Source organism: Gloeophyllum trabeum, assembly GCF_000344685.1.
Source record: "Gloeophyllum trabeum ATCC 11539 unplaced genomic scaffold GLOTRscaffold_00004, whole genome shotgun sequence".
NCBI classification, from domain to species: domain Eukaryota; kingdom Fungi; phylum Basidiomycota; class Agaricomycetes; order Gloeophyllales; family Gloeophyllaceae; genus Gloeophyllum; species Gloeophyllum trabeum.
Window position 1 is genome coordinate 2,614,151 of NW_006920413.1, and position 25,993 is coordinate 2,640,143.

At 52.6% G+C, this 25,993-nt stretch overlaps 9 protein-coding genes across 9 annotated transcripts; 4 read left to right on the plus strand and 5 right to left on the minus strand.

The window, feature by feature from the left end:
* Positions 1–1,984: 1,984 nt before the first annotated feature.
* Positions 1,985–2,493, minus strand: GLOTRDRAFT_92602 (uncharacterized protein; the record flags this gene model as incomplete). The annotated part of the gene is made up of 3 exons (XM_007866493.1): positions 1,985–2,141; positions 2,217–2,362; positions 2,425–2,493. 3 exons carry the CDS (start codon positions 2,491–2,493, stop codon positions 1,985–1,987), a joined length of 372 nt encoding a protein of 123 aa, XP_007864684.1.
* Positions 2,494–4,732: 2,239 nt separating this feature from the next.
* On the plus strand, positions 4,733–5,543 carry GLOTRDRAFT_127978 (uncharacterized protein; the record flags this gene model as incomplete). The annotated part of the gene is made up of 3 exons (XM_007866494.1): positions 4,733–5,281; positions 5,341–5,475; positions 5,523–5,543. 3 exons carry the CDS (start codon positions 4,733–4,735, stop codon positions 5,541–5,543), a joined length of 705 nt encoding a protein of 234 aa, XP_007864685.1.
* Positions 5,544–5,869: 326 nt separating this feature from the next.
* On the plus strand, positions 5,870–7,432 carry GLOTRDRAFT_37939 (aldo/keto reductase; the record flags this gene model as incomplete). Its single annotated transcript, XM_007865722.1, has 9 exons — positions 5,870–5,928; positions 5,991–6,060; positions 6,127–6,154; positions 6,283–6,361; positions 6,415–6,533; positions 6,585–6,659; positions 6,727–6,818; positions 6,912–7,175; positions 7,238–7,432. The coding sequence occupies 9 exons, from the start codon at positions 5,870–5,872 to the stop codon at positions 7,430–7,432; spliced, it is 981 nt and encodes a 326-aa protein (XP_007863913.1).
* Positions 7,433–8,108: 676 nt separating this feature from the next.
* GLOTRDRAFT_25217 (uncharacterized protein) lies at positions 8,109–8,802 on the minus strand (the record flags this gene model as incomplete). The annotated part of the gene is made up of 3 exons (XM_007865687.1): positions 8,109–8,437; positions 8,494–8,572; positions 8,731–8,802. Coding segments are annotated over 3 exons (480 nt in total), but the record flags the coding sequence as incomplete, so codon positions are not given.
* A 1,056-nt stretch (positions 8,803–9,858) lies between these two features.
* GLOTRDRAFT_137894 (uncharacterized protein) lies at positions 9,859–16,044 on the minus strand. The gene is made up of 17 exons (XM_007866495.1): positions 15,900–16,044; positions 15,631–15,835; positions 15,457–15,578; positions 15,187–15,406; positions 14,931–15,136; positions 14,679–14,883; positions 14,558–14,623; positions 13,856–14,506; positions 13,482–13,795; positions 13,334–13,433; positions 12,129–13,284; positions 11,814–12,073; positions 11,364–11,756; positions 11,237–11,312; positions 10,095–11,184; positions 9,940–10,031; positions 9,859–9,881 (listed from the first exon to the last, which is right to left on the minus strand). The coding sequence occupies exons 2-15, from the start codon at positions 15,820–15,822 to the stop codon at positions 10,283–10,285; spliced, it is 4,863 nt and encodes a 1,620-aa protein (XP_007864686.1). The 5' UTR covers positions 15,823–15,835; positions 15,900–16,044; the 3' UTR covers positions 9,859–9,881; positions 9,940–10,031; positions 10,095–10,282.
* Positions 16,045–16,589: 545 nt separating this feature from the next.
* On the plus strand, positions 16,590–20,115 carry GLOTRDRAFT_137895 (uncharacterized protein; the record flags this gene model as incomplete). The annotated part of the gene is made up of 11 exons (XM_007866496.1): positions 16,590–17,258; positions 17,321–17,425; positions 17,478–17,609; positions 17,659–18,285; positions 18,337–18,573; positions 18,628–18,893; positions 18,943–19,052; positions 19,104–19,246; positions 19,296–19,480; positions 19,530–19,750; positions 19,807–20,115. The coding sequence occupies 11 exons, from the start codon at positions 16,590–16,592 to the stop codon at positions 19,944–19,946; spliced, it is 2,835 nt and encodes a 944-aa protein (XP_007864687.1). The 3' UTR covers positions 19,947–20,115.
* A 764-nt stretch (positions 20,116–20,879) lies between these two features.
* On the plus strand, positions 20,880–22,469 carry GLOTRDRAFT_137896 (Formate/nitrite transporter; the record flags this gene model as incomplete). The annotated part of the gene is made up of 13 exons (XM_007866497.1): positions 20,880–21,030; positions 21,088–21,224; positions 21,275–21,317; positions 21,372–21,438; positions 21,493–21,546; positions 21,598–21,652; positions 21,706–21,787; positions 21,838–21,870; positions 21,924–21,950; positions 22,012–22,039; positions 22,101–22,153; positions 22,213–22,360; positions 22,420–22,469. Exons 1-13 carry the CDS (start codon positions 20,917–20,919, stop codon positions 22,467–22,469), a joined length of 891 nt encoding a protein of 296 aa, XP_007864688.1. The 5' UTR covers positions 20,880–20,916.
* A 738-nt stretch (positions 22,470–23,207) lies between these two features.
* GLOTRDRAFT_127984 (uncharacterized protein) lies at positions 23,208–23,898 on the minus strand (the record flags this gene model as incomplete). Its single annotated transcript, XM_007866498.1, has 2 exons — positions 23,208–23,535; positions 23,588–23,898. The coding sequence occupies 2 exons, from the start codon at positions 23,896–23,898 to the stop codon at positions 23,208–23,210; spliced, it is 639 nt and encodes a 212-aa protein (XP_007864689.1).
* Positions 23,899–24,067: 169 nt separating this feature from the next.
* GLOTRDRAFT_74533 (uncharacterized protein) lies at positions 24,068–24,912 on the minus strand. Its single transcript, XM_007866499.1, has 3 exons — positions 24,746–24,912; positions 24,493–24,694; positions 24,068–24,441 (listed from the first exon to the last, which is right to left on the minus strand). Exons 1-3 carry the CDS (start codon positions 24,867–24,869, stop codon positions 24,375–24,377), a joined length of 393 nt encoding a protein of 130 aa, XP_007864690.1. The 5' UTR covers positions 24,870–24,912; the 3' UTR covers positions 24,068–24,374.
* Positions 24,913–25,993: the final 1,081 nt, after the last annotated feature.

The window sequence follows — 25,993 nt, forward strand, 5'->3', positions numbered from 1 at the left end:
GTCAAACCCCAATCGGGCTCAAGAACCGCAAAGACTCCGAACCGCCGGTCCCAATCCTTCTGACAAAAGCACCGTCGACCGTCGGAGCATCGGATTCCCAATCCTCCGCGTCCTAGCCTATAATGAAAGAATCACTTGCGACGCTTCTCTATGTCCTCGAGCACCGCTCCAACATCGGATCCGTCGACGTCCCTTGATTCAGACTCGGACACAATGCAGGCCCCGTGTGCGTTCGAGTCTCGACCATCTCGTTACCTCCTCCTCGTGGCTTGCTGGACAACGGCTGACCCGATAACATTGTCCATCGAATAGGATACATTGAGCCGTGTGTATGTATGTATGACCGTACGAGCCCGGCGGGAGCCGCGCCGCTGGATTTCAATTTTGCTTCCGTGAAGTTCCCACGTTTGTTTCTCTTCCTACAAGTTTTTACGACTCGGACTGGCACAGGACCCCCGATAATTGGTATAAATGCCTGATCAGGTTCCGGACAAATTTTGGGACTTTAGAGCCCTCAATGGCTGATTTTTCACAGACAAATCGGCCGATTCTGGAGAACAGGCCTGATTTTTTTCCGGACATTTTGGTCAGACTTGGCCATTTCGAGGCCATATTTACCCCGGCACCTGCCGGGGAAGCTAAATTTAGACGTACCCACGCCACAGTTGCCTTTCAGAGCGACTTTTTCGCTGTGATGCCTGTTTTTTTCCGGACAAAAGGTCCAAAATCGGCGATTTTCTTCCGGACAAAATGGGTCTACTTATGGGTCCTCGGGATCAGGCATTTATACTGATTATTGGGGGTCCTACTGGCACGCGATTCGCGCGGTACGATCCAGGCGACACTGTCGTCACCTGCAGACCAGGCATCGACGGGAGGCTCGAATGTGTCAAGTCCAACTGGAGCATCTCTGATCTCACGCTGCTCTGACTTTGAATCATATAGCCACCGCTCGATCTGCGTACGCATCGAGAAACACCATCCGCGAGAGGGACAACTCCGATATCTCTCGTCGCCGAGTACTACAGAAAGTCTCCTACTGGCAGAAGCCGTGCACTAGTCTCCACGCTGTATCCCCATCATGTCGGACTGGTTACAGCTTATACGCCTCGGAGGTTGTTATGCGGCCTAGGTCCTTGCAAAGACTTCGCATTCGAATCGACAATATGTACTTAACATCTCCGCGATCGGGGATCGCGAGTAATAACTCTCCGTACTTGCAGCCAGTCGCGACGCTCGTAAGTTATTTCGATACACATGTCCTGTTCACTCCCCGCTGCCGCCGTGTTTGCGGGTAATTGGCTTCATGATAGATAACCTGGCGGTCCCGATGAGCGTGCGGACTCTGTACCAGGCTTGGTGCTGCACTACGTACCAAGCTTCGTTACTTCGAGTCCCGGGAACCAGGTAGATCATGAACTCGGCAGCTGTATTTTTAGGGTTCTCCGCCTTGTACTTATTGGGCGCGTTGACTGCAGGTGGAATGCGAGCTCATGAGCAGCTTGAACTGTAGGTAATTCGATGCGCTCAGTGACTCGTGTTTATAGCGCCCAAGTTACTTGTTAGTCGGATGCAATGGGGTAGTAACTTGAGAAGAGCTGATAGAGATGGTCTCGGACATACTGGGTGAGTTAACTTCAAACCCTCTCCAATTTCGAAAATCGTGACACTGATAGGTGCATGTCCCATATAGTGATGCGCCTGTGCTCTGACGCGACTGAAGCAGTGGCGAAGCACGTGAGATTTTTGTTTAAGGGTCTGAATCAGAAGAGCAGTGACTTGCTTGATGAGCCACAGGTGCTGTTCGTCGCCTGCGTGTCGTGCGCGTCGACCAGACTCTGGTGCGTAGACCTTGGCATTCGGGAATCGAAGATGGGCGCCAGTCTGCCGTCCTCACACGATCCCCCCGTAAATGCATCATATACGACTCAGCTCCAACCATGCATACATACAGAGCAAACAGAGCGTCGCGGATCCAAGCGCTCTAATACTCCGTCACGTACTTGGTGTACGACCCCGTCGTCCCCTGCCCCGCATACTCGCACGCAAACGACGACACGGCGTCGTTGAAGCTATACTGCCTCAAGTCCGCCGCGCCGGGATACTCGAGCGGCAGCACGTCCCCCGTGCATCCCCAATCCCTGTGCATCCATTTGTCAGTCAGCAATTTGTCTCGCATCGGCATCGAACAGAAGGCAAAGGAGGGTGAGACTGACGTGTACAGGTAGCACTCCAGCCCCTGGTCGGGCCCGAAGCTCGAGACCTGGTCGTTCCAGTCGCTCCCGCCGAAGGTGACGCACACGCCGTAGTCGGGCGTGTACTGGCAGTTGCCGCCCCAGTTGATGTCGGTGCAGTAGTACGCCTGGTCAAGGGGCGCGGGCGGGTATTCTAAGGTGAGCACGGCGCAGAGTGGGCGGCACTCACGCCTTGGGCGCGCACGCCTGCGACTGCGGCGGCAGCGAGCGCGGCGAGCGTCTTCGATGTGAAGAGCATCTGGCTTGTCTTCGTGCTGTCTGACCCGTCAGAGACAGGTTGGGGGCAGGAGGGAGAGCGCGGGTTTTTATACCCTTCTCGAGTCTGACTGGAAAGGCACCGGTCTCGCATCGGTGTAGACGGGACCCCGCCTACATGCCGCCTGCATCGCTCTCGCACAAAGAGACGATGCATATGACCTGTGGGCCCAGGGTCGAACGGCAAGTATTTAGAGCGCATCAGCGGGTTGACGTTGCGCGCTCTGCTAATGCCTTGCTTTACGCAATAATGGGGGCCTGCGCCCCTCGTGGTATCCCCTTCCAGCTGTTTGTCGTTTATTAAACCGCTGGCAGAGGGAGGCGCAGCGCCACCCCTGCTGTGCTCATATCAAAGATCAGTCAAGTTAGCTCGGATTGATAGGGTGGTGACAATAGTGGGAACTTAATCATGCCTTTTATTTCATCGTCTACTCTCTCGCCGGCGGGATGAAGGCCCGTGGCCAATGCGACTGCGACTCTAGCCAACGTCCTAGCGACGGGAAGTTCGGCGTCCAGAATTAAATTGCATATCCTTCGCGTTAGGCAACGAAGACTTCCCTGGATATCTCTTGGGTAAGGTCGACATCCGCGAGCTCGGTGGAGGTCGAGGCATAACGAGGCCGTTCAGGGCTACTGTCTACCGCCTGTATATATCATCGGGTGTCGCGGTGAGCTATTCTTGCCTCTAAGAGATTGATGCTTGAGCGTCGTTGGTACTCCGGCGGCTGAGGGTTTATGTGAGCGCAGCGGGACGCGCATTGTATTGCTGCCACCACTCATATGTGCCTACGCAGAAGTTCAGGTAAACTCGCAAATACTCGCGTGTCTGCATAAAAGAGGCTCAAAGACCAGTGCAGCCTGAGATTCGTTTACATACTGTGCGGCACCGTCCCGGGAATGCGACTTGAGAACCGCACCTAGTATAGTGTCGAGAGATAATTGTTCCAATGAGTCAATGACTGTTGAAAGGGACGTTCCGATTCCTCTAGAATTCGGTTTACTGTTCAGTAGTTGTATAGGGCTCTCTGGTGATCGAGAAAGCGAGCGCTTAATAGGGGTTATACCACTTACAGCCCGAATTACTCGAAATGTAATAGGAGCACTGTTCATAAATGGTAGGTGGACCGATCCAAATCTTACCGCCACCAACAAATAGGAACTACCGGCGGGCCGCTAACTTGAGAGTTAGAAGTTGATATCATTCAGTATCATTCAGGTCAAGATGAAATAACTATGAGCATTGTTGATGCCGCGCAGCGCCCGGGGAGCAAGAAAGATTATTTCCCTGCTTGTAGAGTCCCTGCCGTGGGTTTACCATAGACTTTTATATGTGAGGAATCGGGCCTGGCGTGCGCCGCAGCGCCGAATACTTCCCAAGTTCGTAATACTCGAATTGTGGCGGCGCGTTGAGCACCGTGACGTTCCCACGCCACAGACACGTTTGCTGGCGGCGAATTCTCCAAGACGAGTTCAAGTTACAACTCTGTTGTCTACGTTTTGCTCTGGAGGCTCAACTGAATACCTGAGATACACTGTACTTGCATATAGAGCTGCTCCTGGAAGCTTCTCAAAGCTCCTTCAATGATTCACGGATCACCTCCCGGCCGTCTGTCGCAGGTTCAGTCGCAAAGTTTGCAGAGTCATCTTTCCAGTGCAAACTCTTTGCATCGGATTCGGCCCTCTTGTTCTCAGCCTGCATACCTTGGAGAATCCCACACTGACCTGGAGAATGTCAAGGAGAAGGTCCAACTCTTCCCTCCAGCATCTTTGGCGTTGCAGTGCGACCTCCACGAACAAGGCTCTACGAGTACGATCAATGGTGCTAGGGCTTTGGACTTGCTAAAATGGATGTTCTACGCATATGCTGGCTTGTGTGTCTTGTATCTCTCTTTTGCGTTGCTGCTTCGTTTTGGATCTGGCTTTCCGACTCTGTATAAATCGCCTGGGTACCTTGGCGCCACAATGCGGAATCCTCTTGCACCTTCACAAAACGCGCTTTCCCTAGGATATCGTTTCTCTCGGCTCTCAAATGTATACTGGCAAAGCGTCGCGTTTTATCCTAACGTGGTTAGAAGCGATTCTGCTCCGGGTCATCCTGCCGCTTGCGTCTGGACCCATAACATGGACTTACACATCATTCATTCCTTCAGTGCTGCATGGTCTGGTATGTATTGTTTAGCCGTTACTCGACGAGGATTCTCGTAATGATATCTATAGGACCGATGTCGATCTTGCTGGTGACCCGGGAACTCCCCTCCTCTCCTGCTGTCGGTGCTTTCATTTCGAACCTGTCCGCCTCCAACGCTAAAGGCCTGCCTAATGCTTTCTTTCTCCACTTCCTCGTTATGAATGGTAAGACGGAAGCCTCCCCGAACGCCTACCTCAATCTCGCCCGACTGTATGCGCCGACACAATCCGTGGTTCTCTTTCCAGACGACATATCCAATCGGCCGAACTTCACATCACCCACCTCTGCTGCACTGCTCTCTGACTTCTCTTCTCCGTCCGTCCTGGTTGGCTCTGATGATCATACTTCGTTCCCTTTCGAGCCGCTAGCGCCTCTGGCTCTGGACCGCGTCTTTCCTCTGTGGTGCGATGAGCGGTTCATATCTGGTTCAAGGGAACTCGATTGGACGGAATATCTGTGGCAAGTGTGGCTAGAGACGTTTGGTGATGTCTCGGTCTATAATACAGCCCAATGGTCCGAGGCCCTCCCGGCTACTCGGGCTGTATCAGGCAAGCCATCCCCTGCCCCGCTCGGTGCCCTGAGTGTAAGTTCCAGGTGTACTTCCTAGTGCCTCATTGCTCCTTACCAACGAAAGACGAGTAGAGAAAGATTCACACGAAGTTCAGCACGAGGTTCCGGCTGGAGTCGTGTATTCTCGCGTCCAAGCAGCTCGCTTCGACGGGTGATCCTGAGCTCATCACCCCTAAAGCCCGGTGGTTGAAGGAAAATTGTCCGCAAGTACGCAGTCCACGCTCGGGTCATGATACCTTCACTCACGTATGTAGGGATTGAGCGTATTGTCGTAGAGAAAACAGGACCTTCATATCGACCTTGGCTGGTGCAGTCCTTGTCGTGGCAGGCTTTGTGCATCTGACTATTGGGCTATATGGGCATGAGGAACGATATTGATTACGCGCCGTCACTTCCCGCCCCCTTCAGCCTCGGATCCCATGTATACAGTGAGTGGATAATGCAATCGAGTATTGAGGTTTGTTTTGGGCGGCCATCGGCCCGAAGGGATGAAAGAAGACTGAGAACATTCACACGTCTCTCACCATAGAGTTACATTCTCGCCACTCAGACTTGTCATATTTTACTTTGCAATACCAATAGCCATTGGGGCCCTCGTAGGATGTCGTTCCCGTCATTCCGTCTGAACAATGGTCTGGATATCCCGGGACTAGGTATCGGGTACGTGGACATCCTCAGTTCTCGAGTTAGAGCACCCGGTAACTGGCAGTTGCATGCCGCAGATGTTGGATGGGATATGTCGGCCAAGGCGAGGACCAGGAGGTCACGAATATGGTGCTGAACGCGCTGAAAGTCAGTTATACGCCTTCCCGTTCATCAATCTCTACCATTTCAATGCGATCATATTACGACGCCCAGGTTGGCTATCGGCATATTGATACGGTAAGTCCTCCTGGATGGATCGCATTCTGGGTTCAAGGCATACACATGACTAGGCTTTCAACTACGGTAAGGAACCGAGCCCCTCAAGTCCTTCATGCTTTATGTTTGAACGGTTCTCTTGAACCTTCGAAGGGAATGAAAGAGCGGTAGGCATTGCCCTGCGAGAGGCCGGCATCCCCAGAGAACATATCTTCGTCACCACCAAACTGACGTTAGTGAGCACCCTTTCCCACAATAAAAGCTCCGCGCTGGACGCAATGCTAGTGGAGAGCATCACGCATGCGTAGCCAAAAGCCTCCAGAAAAGCCTGGACAACCTAGGTTTAGACTATGTCGACCTGTTTCTCATGCATTGGCCGCAGGCGCTGAAGGAGAATGGTTGGTGTTTTATTCTCTTGAATAGTGATTCATCCGCAGATCTGACCTGTGATGGAGGGGAGGCGCTCAAACCGCATGAACGCCCGACCTTTGTGGATACCTGGCGAGATATGGAGAAGTTATTGCCGACTGGTATCCTTATCATTGTCTGGGTTAACCGTATTGAGTCTGACTATCTGCCGAAACGTAACCCTGTAAGGTAAAGTCAAGAGCATCGGGGTATCCAACTTCAGTATGAAGACCCTCGAAGTCCTCTTAAAGGAAGCCAGTGTGGTGCCTGCTGTGAATCAGGTCCGTGACATCCCAAGCCTTACGTTCCGCTTGGAACTAAAAACTAATATTGCGTTGGCTTGGTTTGCTCTGTACCCGGTGCCATGATCCTAGGTCGAGCTCCATCCCCTCCTTCCCCAACTCGACCTCCTCTCCTTCTGCTCCTCACATGGCATACTTCTTACCGCCTACTCACCTCTCGGCAAACACAAACCCATGCTAGTAGAACATCCCTCATTGCAAGCAATAGTGCAAAGTTGGAATGAGCAATGCGAAATTGTAACGCCAGCCCAGGTCCTCCTGAGCTGGTCTGCCGCGAAGGGGATTGTAGTTGTCCCGAAATGCAGAGACGTCGGCCGGATGAAGGAGAACATGAAGGTACGCCCGCCATTCCGAGCCGAGCCGGACATACTTCCTGTAATGAAAACGGATATCACTAGTTGGTCAACCTCACTGACGTGGAGATAGCTGCGCTCGACGGGATACACACAGCGCCCGGTATGCACAGGAGCGTTTGTGGATTCCATACGAGGGTGAGGGACGATTCGACAGGCAAGGAGACGGGCGGGTGCTTCGGGTGGACGTATGAACAACTTGGCTGGGATATGATGGAAGGCGGGGTTATGCGTGGTTAATAACCCCTAGGAGGGTAGAAACGGACACAGGTTGTACGGATGTTTGCTGTTTACGATTACTAATACAACAAAGGTGGAGGAGCAGGAGCTACAAGACTGGTGGGGCAAGAGACGTGCTTCCCATCGGGATATTGAATATCTTTCACTCAGCGGAGGAAGGTATGTGGGCTTACACGGCAGCCTGAAGTCAACGTCAGCAGAGCGGGAGAGCAATTCAGCATGTCCTCACCTCCCCATACTCTGTCCCGTCATCCCTCGTAGCGGTGTACCCCGTCATGCCCGTCTCAGTAGCGGGATCCCGAGCACTCCTTGCACCCCCAAACCCATTCAACCCAAACGTCATCTTCTTTCCCCTGCTCTTTCCTCTTCCCCCCACATCCCCCTCGGTACCCGTATTCGTCGCGAAATCTAGGTCGATCTCCTCGCCAGCGGGCGTGGCGTTGCTCTTCGTGAAGTCGATATTCGGCTGCGTGCTGGTGAAGTGCTGAGCGCGCTCCTGGCGTCCCCAGAGGGCAGAGGTAGAGGGGATGTCCTGGAAGGGGCGCGTGACGCCGTCAGGGTCGGACAGGCCGATGGAGAGGCGCAGAATGACGAGCGAGAAGGTGATCCCCTGGCAGCACAGTTCCAGGTCAGCGCTCGTCTACTGGCTGCGGATAACGAGGGGGTGAGGTCTGGGACGTACCACAATAGGCGAGACCGCGTCCAGCATCAGGTATTGCGCCCAGCTGCCGACCTCATATGTCACCAGCAGTGTGATCAGCGTAGCGGAGTAGATCATCCCGCTCTCGACCACGACGAGCAGCACTGGCGTGAGGTTGTCTGCGCCGACGCGGAGGCTCAGCTTGTTGATGTGCCAGATGCGGAAGGCAACGAGCGCGGTGCAGATGATGTTAGTCGACAGGGTGAGTACGAAGAACGCCGTGATCCATTGGTTGAGCTGCGCGGCGAAGATGACGGTGTCGGTGGAGATCTTGGCGAAGGAGTAGAGGATGCCGATGCCCGAGACTGGCAAGTGAGAGAGTTAGTATGAGGATAAGACCTGGGAGAGGGGGAGGGGGCACCTGTGCTGCCTACTAGGAGGAGGGAAGGGAAGGCGATTGTCCAGTAGTTTCGTCCCCATACCACGGCACATCTGTACAGCTGGCAAACGGGACATATCGATTAGTCACATACGATAACTGAAGTCAAATTGATCAATCTATTAAACCTGCGTGGCACGAAGAGCATCGGTCATACTCTGTTCACAGAGGCTACGCAGGTGGTTGCGATCAAAAAAACGGGGACAATATGCTACTTACCACAAAGGCGTCTCCAACGAGTGTCTGAGCCACATATATCGTACTTCCGAATATATTCGTGAAGTTCGACAGCTCGTTGAAGTAGTCCGAGGGTCCTCCAGGCAACTCCGGCCCAATGGTGATGAACGCCTTTATTATACGGCTGAAATTCACACCGATGTGCTGGACGTGGTGCATTAAATTATTTTACCAGAGCTCGGCGGCGTGTGAGGTAGAAACACACCATGGTTGCCAAGACAAACATGGTGATCAACGTCCCGAGCAATGATTTACCCATCTTGCTGGTGTTGGCTTTCATGCGCTGCCGAAGCACGTAGAGGGAGGCGAAAAACAGGACGCAAAAGAGGCCTGAGTATACCACTCAGACTTCCTGTGTTCTGGTGGAGTACAGCGTTGGTGCGTACCATAAAGCAATGTCTGGCAGAATATCGAGACTAGTTTGGCCTGCAGTGTGCAGTTAGCGTTCCAAATCACAATCTAAGATACATTCACGATACCTCGTCTGCTGGAAAGGTGCCCGGCATGGTTGTCCCGAGTCTTGCCTCCCGGCTTCAGGCTTAGAAAGGCAGAGATAAGAGGGACGGGGAAGAGGGGAGCTCGGGGATACCTACGGGATGCAGTATGTACACGCCAGGATGGGGGATCCACTCAAGAATCGGAATCCACGAGCTCATTCTCTTCTGTAAGCGCCTAACAGGCTATTTGCACCCAGGATCGGACAGAACGTTGTTTGGAAGCTTCGTGTTCACGGCATCATCTCCCATCTCTAGTCGCGTCGGTCTCCGCGGGATCAGTTAACTACCCCAGACATGGCTGTCATGTATACGCAACGCGACCATCATCTTTAGTTGGGTTACGCAAATTCCGCTATAATCGCATCTGTACGATAGCAGAATATGCGATGGTTGGTGGACAATAATGCAGTGAGAAATGGTATATGATTGGCCTATGGTGGCACTACGTTCACAGGCCATTCATTGGCTGTGGCGCGGAATAGGAAGCCAGAGCCTCCGCAAGGATCCTTCTCTTAAATAGAAATGCAGGTGCAACTTGAATGTGAAGATAATATCAATGAAATCGCGCCACATGAAGGATTGAGGAGTCGCCAACTTAAAGTCAAGGGATGATGACAGCTGTGAGGTCGTAATGACCTGGGAGTGGCCTGGTAAAAGCTGCCAGTGGAGCAGAGCAGAGCGGCAAGCCACTCACGAGTCCCGTACCTGACCCTGAAGAGTCTGTTAGCAAGCTTGCATAAGTATTGGCCTTCCGACGATATGAACACGTATAGTCTCCACGCCATGCTGGTGAGAGCTCATGTTTGTCAGTCATAGGGCATGACCTTATCAGAAGAGCGTAGAACTCACGGAGATTCCGCAACTCCCCAATCGCCGATGAGTACGCCCGGCCAAGTTGATGCAAACCTAAATGCGGGATCCCACCAATATATGCTCGAAAATATACAACGTTATGTCGACATGCAGGCAAACAAAGTGAGTTCTTTATAACGGTCAATGTGTGGTCACTCGCAACACCGATAGCCACCTCTCATCACCTAAGACTTCTTCTTCCCCGACTTCCTCCCAGTTGTCTTCCTCGCCTTCTTAGCCTTCGAGCCCGAAGGCACCGTATCCAAAATCTCAACCTCATCATCACCGTCCTGGTCTCTCGCCCTTTTCGAAGCGCCGACAGACACAGCGACGCTATCCACGTCAATCGGCTCGCTCATCGAGGATCCCACCACAGACCGGCGAGTCGGCGTCGTAGAACGCGACCCCGAATGGTGACTCGGGTGCGCAGACGACCGCGACACGACGGACGACGCGGGCGACGGCTTTCTTGATCCCTGCTTTCGCTTCTCGCTCACGTGCAAGCTCGAAGTCATACCTGCAGCAGCAGTGCCGTCCTCGTCCTCCTCGCTCTTGCTCCGTCCGGCCCCAGAACCGACGAGCTGCACCCGACTCTCCCGCCAGTCGCGCTTGAATATGCTCTCGCCCCACAGCCCATCCTGGAATGACCTCAAATCGCCCTCCAAGCGCGAGTCCGCGTCGTTGACGTGAACTGCTCTGTCCGACGTCACTTGCGTCCCGAATAGTTCTAGGGACAGCGACGTAGTGTTCTTCACAAGCTGCCGCGCCCTTAGCCTCTCCCTCTCCTGCTTTTCTTTCTCTTCCTCTTTGGGGTCCAGAGTAATCGGATCGCCGAGGTACTCGACCCATTCCCAGGGCCTGTTCTGCACGGGCACCAGCTGTGATTCAGGTACGTCTCCTGAACCAGAGGGCTCTGCGGACGCGTACGCGAGGTTCTCCACTGGTCCGGCCAGGTTCACGTAGGGCAGGAGGCTGCGGACCCTGACACGGAACGGGGGCGGCATATCCGGGGGCAGATCAGAAAGAGAAATCTGGGGATAGAGACGGAACAGATCCACCGTCTGAGAGCGCAAATCTACGGGGTAAGCTGTAAAAATACCATTCAATTAGCGTCCTCTGGAGACGAAAGTGAGACGTACCATCGAGAAGGTAACACAGAGTATCTAGGAGCAGCGAATACGAGACTACGTTGAAATGGTTTCCGCTTGAGTGCAACTATGGTCCACACGGTCAGTAGATACTGATTTCTGCGTTGGCGAAACATACCAAAGCAAGACGAAACACCACCTCCGTCATCCGCGGAAGAAGCTCCTTAGTCGGCGGCGTCCAAATATTCTCGCACCTCATATCAAACTGTAGTAGTCTTGCAAGCTCAATGATGAACCCCGGGATATCTGATGACTCCTCAAAAGTGCTAGATTTCAGGGCGACCTCAGCTGCCTCGAGCTTAACGCAGATGCCATTGAACAACTGTTCCTGGATCAGCGCGTCGAGCTGGGGAGCCGCGTGGCGCTCTTCAGAGCACCGATCCAGGACTTGCACGAGTAGGCGGAGCAGCTCCCCCGTCCGAGTTTTAAAATCCCGCAATTTTTGCGACTCCATGTCTTGAGGGACGCCGCCAATCAGCTCCGCAATACACTTGAGGCCATTGTTGACAAACTGGACAACACAATGTTAGCGAAAACGACATCTGTGATGTAGTCCTGGGTTTCTCGCCTTTCCAGCGACCGCGTGGCCGACACCGCGCGCCATGTCAGCCACAAAATCGACTTGCTCCGAGGTCATGGAGTGGTGAAGCAGCTGAGCAGTTAGCTTGTCCAGATTAGCACTCGCTTCCCGCCGTGTTTCATCCTTCGACATGCCTTCCGCTATACCTCTCAGCACGAACTTCATCTCGATGGCCGTCGCTGCCAATTTCCACGGGCTGAACAGCGAGGACACAGCTTGCCACTGGTGCAGTCCTAATTCGTCTGATCCTAGCGGCGGACACGGGCGTCAGAAGACTCACTATGAAGTTGAGAATTTACCAACCGCTATCACTCAGTATGAGTCGTAGAGCATTCACCAGCGGTTTGTGTAATCGCGGTGAGATAGTCTCGGATTCAAGGGTGCGCTCGATGGCCACACGGACGGTGTCGAGGTTCCTATAGGCGCCCTGCCTGAAGTCACTTCGTCTGCAAAGCTTTTCTCTGATCATTCTACTAGCACTGCGGATATCGTCGTGGTGGAACTCGCTCTCTTCGATGAAGACCAAGTTGGGAATCATAGCTACCAAAGGAGGGAAGTGTTTCTCGCCATAAACATCAAGACGTCGGGTAAAAAGGCGCTGGAGCTGAAGCAGATCGGAGGGTGGGAAGTCGTCGAGGTTGCAATCACTAGCAAGGAGCAAGCGCTCGAACAGGTCGTTGGCCGCGCAGAGGAACACCTGAACCGCAACGCCCTGTTCGGGGGATCCACAATTCGCACCCGATTGCCACGCGGGATAGACGAAGCCTTGCAAAATGGTAGTAATCGTGAGAGCACCCTGAACCGCCAAGAACAACAACACGATGGTCACTATAGGCCAGGAGTCCGAGGTTAACGCAGCAACTTCGTTCTTCCCTGATCCAAGGCACCACTCTAAAACTTGCTCGTCGAATCCCCGGGGCAGATGTTGATCGACATGAAGCAGGAAAGACCCATACCGCAGAGCGCAAATGTGTCGGCTACTGGGATCAGAGCTCATCATCGGGATCTGGCGCAGGCTCGCCACAGTATTGTCCCAGACCTTCCAGGCCCAGTCGGGTGCCGTTCTGTATTTATACCATAGACTGTTGGCAAGCCGTGACGGAGCATCCTGCGTGAGATCTTGGGCAAGCAAAAGTATCTCAGGCAGTACAGCGGGTACGCTATCCCGATGGTCGCTGTGCGGGCAAAGAGCAGTAGCAAGACTCGCTACGTCCGCTTCAAGTTGATCTCTCGAGGCTTGATCAAGATGCCTCCCAGCGTCCATTTCAGTTAGCAGATCTAGTAACGCTCGTGTTTGTATTCCCTGGTGTCGCCAGTATTGATGAGCCTCGTACAGAGCAGAGGTTATCGATCCTGTGGCGTCCATGCAAATCCACACTTTCAAGTGACGGCGCAAGGTCTCTAGCACTGCAGTGAGCATCTCACTCGTCGTAACGTGCTGTAGGGCCAGGAGGCTCATCTGATCTAGTGTTAACGTCACGCATAGGCGAAGCATACGACACACTGACCTCCAGAATAGACTCGTAGCATTTCACGAGCTCCAACAGTGTTATCGTTGTACAGTACACACTCGCTATCGCGAAGGAATCCGTCTGATCGCCAGAGTGGCTACAGCACTTGTCAATACCAGATAATACGCTGAGAAGGACGACTCACCGCATTATGTACTTCCTTAAGACAGGAAGGAACCACTGCCCCACCGTCCTGATCTGCTCGAACCGGCATGCATTAATCAACAAAGGACAAATCGCTGCGATGGACGAAAGCGAAACAGGGTTGCTTTGGATCATCCCGTCAAACAATTCCGGGAGCAACGCCCGGACTTCCTTCCGCAGCTGCTTCTCGACAGCATCCTCCGGGGTCTCTCGGGCACGTACCCCGTATAAGATCACTTTCCTTTGGTTCACGAGCGCAGGAGTACTCTTCTGCAGTGGTATCCACCTCAGAAACCTGCGATGCCTAGACGGCTTCTGCATCACAACAGCGAGTTAAAATTCGCAGAACAGTAGTCAAAGTTAAACGGGGCGTACTTCAGGATCAGACAAACCCTGCTCCCCACGCGAAACAAGTCTTTGCAAGTACTCCGCATAAGAGAACAAATCGTGCTTTGCCAAGCCGCCATACAACCAAGCAATCGCGCGCAAGTTCTCCGGGTCTCCTGCAACCTCCGAGTCATCCAGCCAATCGAACAGCAAGTCCTGGAGCACTTGCGCCGGTCCCGCATTCGGAGGAACATTTCTCCGCCACGCACACTCTTGTGCTTGGTTGCGCCAGTGCGATAACAGGGACATCGCTGCGTACGTCCTATGGTCCCCGTACTGCAGAGGCGTGACGCACCACGAAAGAAGCAGGTCAAGCTTACGAGAGAAGAATGCCACGTCCTCGCTGTGTGCGTCGAAGAAGGGTGCGCGGTCAAGCGCGTCGATCGTGGAGAGGGAGTTGAGGAGCTGAACGTCGCGCACCGCCGAGCTGAGGTCCGCGAGTGCACGAGGTGGCAGACTGCGGAGGAGTAGTGCCTCGTTACGGCGTGTGATGTCGGTAATGTTGTCCTCGAGATCTTGCTGCACTGCCTGAGAAGTGAGAGAACCGATTTTGTGACGGAGGACGGCAGATATGAGGTCCGCATGAGTGGCCCATGTGCGTGGGCTCACAAATGCGTCAGGAAGACCCAAACATACTCGCTACTAGGCGTCCAATATCAGACAAATTACCAGTGGGAACGTCTACCGTACCTGTAAAATGCTCGTCAGAGATGACTCGAGGTTCGGTAGGGCATCTTGCACAGCAGTGTTCTTGATCTAGTAAAGCGGGATCGGCACGAGCGCCCTTAGTAGTAGGGTTATTTCACCTCACCTCGGCGAGCTTGTTCAGACATGCGTCGACGAAAGGTCGCGTCAAAGCTCGACTGACAAGCATCCCATCCAGATATTCGTCCGCCAGTCGGGCGACGAAGCCTGCCTGGGCAAGGTTGCAGCTAGCCATTTGCTGCACCAACCACGATAGAAATGTGCGATTATCAACCAGACCTTCGGCATAGAATGTTCGCAGCAAATCGAGGCTACCGAACGAATGAGTGAGAGTTTCGATGGAATAGATGTGACCCACCAGTAGGAAAAGCGGGACATCCAGCGTTCGCGAGATGCGGGATCCGATAGCACACCTTTGAAGGTCTGCTTGACATTCATACCAGCTCGGACAGCTACGGGTAGAGCGATTTCCGACAGCTGCTTCTTCAGATGCGCGGTGACGACGTTCGCCCACTCGACGCTGTATTGGGTGGGATTATACGATGGCTTGTTCCTAAGGCCTGCCTAGTTCTGATTAATGGCTGGTGCGAACACGCCGCCGTGTAGACACGTACCGTCTCATTTGCACCGAAGACGCGTAGGAACCAAACCGCTCGGGGGATTGCAACGTTCTTGGCCTGGAGAAGGTCGAGGAGATCGCCGCCTTTGGCGCCGTGTGGCACACTCTTACCCAGCTTCTGAAGAGGGACATCCGGGTTGGCGAGATCCTCGAACCATGCGTGACGTTTGGCATCATTAAGCGTGACGCGAGAAGGTAATCGGAAGGAGGAGGGGCTGCGGTTGCTCAGCCAGATTTAGCGATATATGGACAACGCTGCACTCACGGAATAGCTGGTACGCTCTCAGCACGTCTGGCGAAGACCTGATTCATGAAATCATCCAGCTCCGTCAGGACCTCTCCCTTCAGGTGCTGATTGACCGCTTCCACAGACGTGAACGTCTCCGCCTGATCTGTTCCATTAGAGCGCCGTACTCCGCTAAGCATTGTTTTCACTCACTGAGACGGTATGCCCAACACTGAAACCATTCTGGATATTTGACTGCGACAGAACATCCTCTGGCTGTCCCGGATGGGGTGGATGAAACCCAATGTACCCTAGATCAGCACTGGTAGAAACTTTCGGCAGCCACTCGGGAGGCCTGAGTTCGTATATCGGTGGGTCAACCTTGTCAGGCCTCGATTCTCGCATATCGACTTGACAGCTGTTTGAAAACGGCAGAGCCAGCTGCGGTCGTTGTTCGTGAGCGCTTGCCAACGTGTACTCACCAAGTCCAACGAAAGCTAGTATACTCCGTCCAACCACACACCACTCTCAGCCACAGCCAAGGCACTAAGAGTCTCGAAGGAACAGCTGACTACCTTCCGACCGTTCTCTTCGCCGTTCCTCAGGATTTGTGGTAGTCGGTCCTTGGAGAGGCCCTGGACGAGTAAAAACACAGACTGGCTCGATCGGTTTGCAAGTAGTTGTAACGCCAAAAATGGAACGAGATTACGATTAGACTTGCGACACTGCATTCCGCATGTTCTCGCGTTATTTCGTACGCCTGAGCTCCGCTGCAGCGTACATAGAACAAAGACGGTTTACTCATCGCCGAGCGTCAAAAGTCTCAATCGCATGGGTTCCCACGCCACCTATGCGTAGCACTTAGCTGTTACAGCAGGCTAGTGGCAAACCGCTTCAAGCTGCTTCAAGCTGAGACTCAGGATCTGTCTGGCATGGCATGATATAGCTCCTGCCTTTCACCAATTTTGGCTACTATCTGCGTGCTGAAATATTATTAAGCGCCTGGTGCTGTAGGAATCCACGAAATGTGAGTCCTATGGCCAACCGCCACTTCGTTTCAGCGCGATGCGGTTCTGCCTTTCGTAGAGAGTCCCGTGGATTAAAGGCATTCTGCATTAGAGTCTCAGAAACTCCTGGCCTATTGTAGTAGAACCCCTCTATGACCGTTTTCTATGGACGACTCAGACGACTATTTCGACGACGACGACCTTGTTCTGGACGAGGCCACCTTGGCTATCCTTGACAAGGAAGAACACAAGCATACTGTCCCCCAAAGCACGCCCGATAGCCAGTCACGACCGGCGAAGCGCCAAAAGACAGGCCATGGAGGATGGGGCGGGTTTGTCGGACGCAGCACGGTCGAGGATGACTTCGAAGACATGCCTGAGATTTCAGTGAGGGACGACGGGTCATACGGCATTCGAGGGTCGCAAGGGCTGGATGTATTGGTACGAGCTAATAACACCGTTGACCTACCCCAATCTGCCACTCTATCCACAAGTAAGCCGAATCCTCCTTCAAGAGTACCTACACGCACCGAGAGCGTATTGCGACCCCCTCCCACGCGCCGTGCATCAACTCCTTCCTCTATATTTCAGCGCAACCGTTCGATACGCGAAGCTCTCAAGGACTCCCCTCATGTACCGGCTGCGGGTACGAATAATCGTGTCGACCCTACCTTTCGCGCGTCTCAAGCACCCCAGTTACTTCCGTCTCAAGCCCTACAGCTACCTCCGTCTCAGTCTCAACGTCGAAATTCCCCCGCGCCTCCCGCCTCCCTTGGAACGAATGAGAGACGCCTTCAACGCGAACTAGAAATTCTCAATGCCCGTATGGAGGAGGTTCGTCGCATATTACTCTACTACCCTCTGAGTTACGTCACGTTCTTAGCCTGCATATGCAGCTCCAGCGCAAGGCAGAGGAAGCGGAGAAAGCAGCCAAAGCAGCTGAAGATGCTCGCTTTGCCAAGGAGGGTGAAGTGAGCATTTTGAGGAAAACCATGGAGAAGGTAACTAAGAGGCCACTATGTGACCGTCAGATACTATAAGTGTATTTCTTAGACCGCCCGAGAACATGCGGCCAATATTACACGACTCAAGTCAGCGAAAGAGGCCGCAGAAGCGGCACAGGCGCAACTGCAAAAGGAGATGAAGGAGGAAATGGAACGGCTACGAACTGAATTCCTCTTCAAGGTAATCCATTCATCCCATGCAAAGTCACCGTATTAATGCTGTTGAGTAGCAACACGAAATCGAGACGTCTCTCCGCAGACCACCCGGCAGTGTACGCTCTACGCGGATAAATCGGGATGTCCCAATGACCCCCGCCCATATGACAACACCTAGAGTTCCCCGCTCGGCCCTAAGGAATCCTGGAATCCTCGGTTCAAGCCCCTTGGTGCGCAAAAACGTCGTCCCGCCGCCCCAGTTCGGAGAGTTCGAGCAGGGGCCTTCGAAGCTCCCGCGGGTCAGACGGGACACGCCGAAGAAACCTGCTCCTCTCCCTGGGTTTTATAACTCGTTTTTACCCGGACCCGCACCTCGTGAACCAACTCCCAAGACTATTCGCCCGAAGCCTAGCTCTCAGGCCTGCGATAAGAAGGGGAAAGGGCGGCATGTCCCTAGCCCTTCGTTATTCAGCTATCACTCTCAAGTCCTGAGCAACGAGCCCATCCCTTCACCTCCGAGTAGTCCTACCACCCGCGGACATGCAGGGGAAAGCGACGATGTTGTCATGGACGATACTGACGCGAAAGGATCAGACCCTTCCGAAGCGCCCATGGAAGCTGAATTGGAAGTGCAGGAGGAAATCGACGATGCAGCAATGGAAGGTATCGAAATCCTGGAACCTCCCGATTATCCTACAGAGGTAAGATAGGCGCAAGCTATTTGCTAGGCTGTCTCGCTGAATCATTGATAGCTCCGACGGCTGGTGTTCTCTCATGCTCTGCACTCGCAGCCGCTGACGCTGCAAATGCTGCTGGGCGCACCTATATCATCCACCGTATCTTCCCATGATAGAGATCACTACCTCTCTGCATGCGGCTCGCTGCTGGAGTTACTAGGGGCGACGCCAGGGGTGAGCTGGGAGTCATTGGCCCAGAGGGTGTCCGAAGTCTTGCTAAAGCTCGTCCAACCCCTGAGCTTCAGTGATCTGGTGAGCGACGTTCTCGTTCACTAAGAGCAGGCCCCCGCTAATGACATCTATGAGACTTCACATTTGGCGGCCCTGCTAAATATGCTTTCCGTGCTCTCTTTTGCTTTCTCGACAATCGCCACTGCAGCTCTATCACCCTCTGAAGCCACCTATAATGCGAACCAGCCTCCACCCATCGTCGCTGTATTGTACGATATCATCCATAGACACGTTGTTCCCACCAAATGTGCTGGAGACGAAGGGCATCGCGACCTGGTGCGAGAGATTGTGGGCTTGATAGAAGCTCTCTGTTTCAGTGCAGACGATGCGTGCGATGAATAGTGAGTATTTTAGTGCATGAAAGGGAAAACAACTGAAAGGACACTTCAGTCTTTCTGAGGTCCTGGCTGCAGACGGCGTATTGCGAGTATTAGTCGACAGTGCACAACCGTCGTGGTTATTGGACAGGGCCACTCGATGCTTGGCGCTGCTGGCAAGCCGTAAGTTCAATGTACACAAAGAGATGTTCTATATGTTGACTGGACCATCAGGTGAGACGGTGGCTCGATCCTTAATATCGAAGCCCGTACAGGGCGCGTCGGACGAAGATCAAGCTGGCAACCAAGGGCAGCTTGGGGCTCACATAGAACTCCTAGCTGCTCTATTGGCAGATCAGGCACGCGTGGACCCTGAGGTGGGCTTGATTCTGGTTCTGAAGCGTCTGTTTGCTAATGATCATGTAGATGGAGAGCACGAGAGCGAATATATTGACATTCTTCGCGATGCTCTCTGTAAGCGGCGCTGCCGCTGTTACATTGCTCCTGGAGTCGCCGACCGTACTGCCGTCGCTCATCGTGCTGATGGCACGTCTGGCCGGGTTATTATGGGATCAAGTAGACACGACCGATTCGGTTCTGAGTCCACGAGAGTAAGCGCTGCATTCTAACCGGGAACCGGATTGATTGAGAACTGGATAGACGTATCAGGACCATCTACCAAGCACTGACATTATTGCAATATCTTGTCTGCGGTCAAGGGGTGGATTTCTATGATCTCCGAAGAAGCCTCCATAACGCTCCACATCGGCAGTTCAACGGGTTAATCCACATATTCATAGTGACATTTGGCCGCCTGAGCTACGCTGATGCACCGCAATGGATGTCGGCTGAACTTTGTAATGAGGTGGATGACATGAGGGGTGAGGCCGCGCAATTGATTGTGAGATATATGATTGATTTACACCGCTTTTTGCAGATATGGCTAGGGCGTTGCTGGAGCTGGTGGTCGAAGGGCCGGAATTGGATAGTATCTATGCTGCATATCAAGAAGACGATAGTGAGGTAGATGGAGAAGAAATGGAGGCGCGCAATCTCGAGACTAACTCGCTGGAGTAAGACATGTCGGGTTCGTACTCTCTCTTGAGTCTGCATATTTTATTATCTGCGTCTTGCTGTATCGTTATGTTCTACATATATCCGTTCCTACATTGTCATCTCCCCTTCGCCTCAGGCCCCATTCCCGTGTTGTCTATACCGACGGCAGGTGTTAATATTGGCATGTCCGATGAGTCAGGTACTCATCCATGGGAAGGGTTCAGTCATACATTCGCTGAACGAAAGCGCACGTATTTTTAGGGTGATCAACGTGGGCCACCTGCATACATTCCTACGAATACCAGGGACTGGCGTCACCTCTCAAAATACTTCTGTTAAGCTGCCGCCCAATAAGCTCATGAAGAAGCGTCAGTATGTATATCGAATCCTTCTGTGCTCACAAGTTCAGCTTTGTCCATTGCCCGCTCGTGCGCCATCAAGTGAGAAGGATGCCTCTGCGACGTGATTGAAACGAAGTGAGTGATTCAAGTCAAAAGAGCAGATTCTGAACTTTGAAACGGAACGGAAGTCCTCTCGGTGGAATCGGCCGCGGTTCTCACAGTCACAAGCCCTTGTTATAATATTGATAAAGAGGAGGTCACTTGACGCGAGGCGCGCCACGCCCATCACAGCTTGACATGCATGTACAAACGCTGGCTGATACTGATGGTAAAAAGGCACGGATACCTGCAGCTGAACGGTATCCTCGCATACAAGAGGTGAGCAATTGCGTATTCAGGACTTCCCAGCTAACTGGATACTCAGAAGTAAAGTGTTCGGTCTTCTCGGGACCGAGAGCGAATGGATATTGGGAATCAAATCAAGCGTGCTTGCCTTTTGGTTCCGGAAGACGCTCATCTCCGTGCAAATCTTCTATTAATATACATGCAATCTGGGGAAGCCCCCAGGTTATTAAGACAGGCGCGTTTATGGACGGGCAGGCCCCCCTTTCACCGTACCCAACACCTGCGCTAAGCGTCGCCTGGGCAGAATGGCCGCAATGGATCCGCCGAGCACCCTCAAGCCCGCAGAAGTTGCGCTGGCTATGATGCAGCATGGCGTGGCGAAGCACCGCACCCGATGGGATATGGTGTTTTGGAAGGCTGTAAGGCAATATCTGTAGAGGTTGCCGAGACTGTTCTGCTTACCATCGACGCGGTAGTTCCTCGCAGGGGTGATGCTATCATTTGGAGGACTCCTCGATACTGTCATTTCTGGCGGGTCCACAGCTTTGAACGCGTCCAATCCAGGCCTCGTCAAAGTCATGGGCGGCTTCGTCTTCCCTGTAGGACTCGTAATGTGAGCAACCGCAGTTTCATTACGATCGCTCTGCTGATAATACGGCGCAGGATTGTATTGCAGGGACTCGAATTGTTAACTAGCAACATGATGGTACGGCGTGAATTCTTACATGATGGGCGACCTATCTTACATGATTGAATCCAGATCTTCCCTATGGCTATAATAAAACGCCAAATTCCATGGTGGAGTCTTCCATTCAACTGGTTCTTGGGTTCGTCATCATCCGGGACTCCTAAGGTATTCAGGCTAAGTCAGTTCCGCCCAGTTACCTTCGGCAACCTCACAGGCAGTCTATTTTTTGCGGAGGTGCTCGTCAAACGTGAGTAGTGCATGCACAATTGCAGCTTCGACTTACCCAAAGGTCTTCCAGAAACGGGCATCGTTTCCACTCAGCCGTACATAGCTTATATCCAAAGCTTTGCTATGTGAGTATATTCTCCTTCATGTAAGTCCATTCTCACGGCGGAGTGAAACGCAGTCGTAAAGTCATCGAGCCTCACTGGTACCAAATATTCCTCCGGGGTATCGGATGTAACTGGCTTGTGTGCATCGCAGTCTGGGTATGTGAATTCTGCCGTCATCTGCATGATGCCGCCTAATAGCTTATCAGCAAGCAGCAGGGGCAAGGGATACGCTGTCCAAGGTACGACTCAACTTCCCATTAGTTCCCGTGAGTCGCTCACCTGAAGTTCACAGATCGTCGCAATATGGATCCCTATCTTGGTCAGTGAACTAATCAGCGAACCCTGTGCTTCCTGGCTGATGCTTACTGACCGTCCGGCAGATCTTCGTCTCGTGCGGATACGACCACGGTGATTATTCAGGCACTTCTTCTCAGGAGGCTCGTGTGACTCATCATACCAAACCATTCAGTGGTCGCTAACATGTTCTCCATTCCCCTGGGAATTATGTTCCACGCTGAGGGAGTAAGTCACCTCTCGTGTTATTTATACTGCAGGCTGGTACTCACGGAATACGTCGTTAGCTCACGACCGCGATGTACATCCGCAAATCTCTTATCGCAGCGTACCTGGGCAACATCGTCGGAGCCCTTTTCGTTGCTCTTCCGGCGACCTACTTCTACCTTTCGGACTATGACGCCGGGGGGCTGCGCGGCGTAGAGGAGGGCGAAGGTTTGAATGGCCCCGCTGAGGTTCACGAGAACCGAAGTGATAATGATATTGAAGACCAGAAACGCATGCAGTGAACGCTGGTCCTTTGGTCGGTGGTCCTCGAGCGTGATGATAGCTCTATATACCATTGGTTACCTGTTTGTAACGACTTACCAGCTTCTGCACTAGATCGATTGTGATCCGGCCGCTTCGTGCTGAGACGAGACTTGGTTACATTCGCTGATCGGTTGATGCTGCAGTGGCACCGTCGTTGTTACAAATCCAAAGTATGATAGAACAGTTGAGACATGGCCTACACAATGATATCAGACCAAGCGACGGACGGTAATGCAAGGAGAAACGTCGTAGCATCAACTTTGTACAGGACAAAGTGGAGGAACTCGCAGAACCGCGGGTCTTTCACGGCAACGAATTCAGGACAAGGGGAGACGACGTCCACGTAAGTACTATGTTATCTTCAGACAAAAAGCAAACTCCCAAGCAACAGACAGAAGTGTTCAACCAAAAGTGCTTGCCTCGACCCTCCGTCATCCTGTTCAGGCATCCTTGCTTTGCGCCTCCAACGCAGACCGTTCTGGCAAATCGAAAAGACCCGGAAGCATTTCCCATATTTTCATACGGGCGTCCTCAATACTTTGCCTAGAGGCTGCGGCGCAGTTTGCGCAGAGATGATCCCAGGCAGCTTCACTAATTTTCGATGCCGCGTCGGCATCATGGACGAACAATTTGGACGTTGTCATGATGGCCCATACGTCGGGGTCGAGTAGCATCTTTTGCCTTTGACGCGAGCAGCATGTTGTCGACAGACCCAGGGAAAAGTTTTGGCAGAGGATACAACCAGCTTGCGTCAAGTATCAATAATTTTCTGACGCCCTATCAAGCAGAACTTGACAAGGTCACGATTCGAAATGTTGTCGACGATGTATGCATCGCCCAACTGACAGCAGGCATACATGCTTGCGGGCAAGAACTTGCGGAGGTCGCACTGTTGAGCCAGCTGGATCATCTTTCCAGGTTCGAGCACGGAAGCATTGCGATCCCATGCAGCAAATGTAGTGGGACAGACGGTGCGCAGTTTATCGGTCGATAAGGCGCGAAAGTACTTCGAACCATACTTGGACGCTATCATAAGCAAGGAGGCGATCTCGATAAACAACTTCAGTGATTCAGAGTACCTGCAACAGTTGAGCACAACCGACGGGACGCCGCAAAATAGAACTTGCTCACCCTGGTGTGTACATAGCTTTCAAGAACAAGGTCATATCACTAGATTTATCCTGAACGATGATCAAAGGACATCCATTGTGCTGCTCTCCTTTATCCGGCTCCGCATTGGAGAACATGTCTTTGAAGAACGTGGAGTTCCTGGCAAGTATCGTTCGGTGTACCTTGAAGATAGTCGACTCCGCTTGCAAGACGACGGTGCCATCTTCAAACCATAAATCCTCGCAGTGGGTCACACCAGCGTCCGAGCCTGACTCGAGCCCATCCGCAGCTGGGCCGCGTTCTCCAGTACAGCCAGGATGCTGTTCTGCCATATCTCTTCAACTATTGCGGGGTATGCACGGTCATTGCACGTTTTATCACTCCGTAGGCGGGCAAACGTACCACAAGACAGCGGGTGTTCACGATGAATCGCGATTCACCTTTGATAACGGTCTTCATATAGCAGTGCTCACAGCTGGTGCAACGTGTAAGCGGCCCATTCCGGGACGGACATTCACAGCCCTGCAGCTTCTGAATGTACGGGAGGCGTATACAATTCCAGTTACAGCTACAATGCCTCTCAGGAAAACATCCTTTGTCAACGTATGACAACGGCAGAGTGCCTGAGAGGAGCAACAGCAGTACGTAGGTACGACGGGGCAAGGCAACGTATATGTTTCGTGGACACGAGTAGGTGAGGCTCGAACAGTCGTGTCTATCTGACATCCATGGTGTCGGACTGAACGCGACGCAGGGGCAACAGCCAGAAAAGGCTGGAGACAGTCCCCTTGAGGCATTGAACGTCCGGCTACGCTATAGTCTCGGCATTCGCATCGCAGGTCGGCGTCGCCGGAGGCCAGTTCTGCAGAGGTTCTCTAAGGGGCCATCATGCCATTGAGCCATACACTACACCATAAAGCACTCACTTTCGAATCTCCCATATATCCTCACTACTCTGGGATAGTCTCCTGTGTGCCCACCACTCCGCCCTGCGTCTGATCCAGACATTGCGTCTCTCCTCAGGGTGGAGATTCGTAATGCTCATGCAAAACTTGAAATCCTCCCATTTATGCCCGCATTCAGCTCTTTGGCCATACCTATACAGCGACCTGATCTGGTTCACCGTAACTGTTGCTTGGAGTGAGTCGGGTTTCGTTCGGAAGTAGTCAAGCGACGTACTATTGCAAGACAGGAAATCATCGAAAATTTTCATGCATCCCGGAATATCGTCAGGGGTAGGATGCAATTTCTGAAGATAGGCCTCTTCTTGCGCGACAGCAGTCGCAAAGTCTACGGTGGACATGAATTCGGTCAAGTATCGGTGAAAGCCGTCGACGTCAACGTCGTGATCGGGGTCAATTAATAATTGCGGGACTATACGCATACAAGTCTCCGAATTTGTGCTGTCGTTAGCGTTTCTTCCAGCCGTTTGCACTTTTCAAAAATCATTTACAGTCGGACCACGTCGGACAGCCAATTTCAAGTCCCCGAGAGACAGAAATCAGGCCATGTGGACTTCGCTACCTTCTTCCGACGTCCCTGGGACCCACTCCGACCCACTCCGACTATACGCGATTTTCTGAATTGGTGGTCTATCGATCTGCAAACGGCTGTCAGCAGGTAGCTTTACTGCGCCCCCGTGCAAACACGTACAAATATACCATATCCAGAAGAATATCACGTGATGCCGGCAAACGCGGGCTTCCCGCCGCGCGCGTCTCCGGCCAGTTAGAGTATCTTCAAGTCTGGACTAAGAGGGTCATATAGATGGGGCGAAATAAATTTTCATTGAAATCTATATAGCTGTGATACATGTGGCTGACAAGGTAGATATAAAAGTCAACAGTAAGGAAAGTTAATAAACCCTAACCCTAAAAGCACAAATCAAAAAAAGTGCACAGTAGGAATTGAACTCTAGACATCTAGTGCTGAATGCACGCCGCATAACCACTACACTAAAGAAGCGATGCATGTCTTACACATTAAAAATATATGATGGCAATGTAATTGGCGTTTACTTAATACGGCTGGGTCCAGTTATTTTTAGTGACGCGGCCGGAGGGGTCGGAGGTCACATGATATTCTTCTCGAAAAGGTAATATTTGGTCATGTTTACGCGGGGGCGCAATAGCAAAGACGGCTGTCAGCACTCCAGGCGAGGCATATATAGCTAGCGACTCTAGCGATATGCTGCTGCACCGGCAGCCATTCAAGGCTCTGTATTTGGCGTATCATGCAGTCACTACCGCTTTCATCACTTTGCCCGCCTGGACTATTATCTATGCTCCTCCCTTCTTTCGACCAAGACCGACGTGGTCGTTATGGAGAACTGTCTGCGTGAAATTGTTACGAAGAGCGGGCAGAATAGCGTCCAGGTATGCTAGTTCGCGATTCCCGACAATATTGAGAGCTGACGTCTCTCTGTGA

Excerpts from the sequence above, each read along its gene's own strand:
- GLOTRDRAFT_137894 (XM_007866495.1), bottom strand. The coding sequence starts at position 15,822 with ATGCGAGAATCGAGGCCTGACAAGGTTGACCCACCGATATACGAACTC. Across the intron at positions 13,796-13,855 it reads AGGGTTTGTCTGATCCTGAA|AAGCCGTCTAGGCATCGCAG; the intron begins GTACGCCCCGTT and ends GTTGTGATGCAG. Across the intron at positions 13,285-13,333 it reads GCTACGAGTCTATTCTGGAG|ATGAGCCTCCTGGCCCTACA; the intron begins GTCAGTGTGTCG and ends ACACTAGATCAG.
- GLOTRDRAFT_74533 (XM_007866499.1), bottom strand. The coding sequence starts at position 24,869 with ATGTCCACCGTAGACTTTGCGACTGCTGTCGCGCAAGAAGAGGCCTAT. Across the intron at positions 24,695-24,745 it reads TGATTTCCTGTCTTGCAATA|TTACGGTGAACCAGATCAGG; the intron begins GTACGTCGCTTG and ends TCCAAGCAACAG. Across the intron at positions 24,442-24,492 it reads GATATATGGGAGATTCGAAA|AGAACCTCTGCAGAACTGGC; the intron begins GTGAGTGCTTTA and ends ATGGCCCCTTAG.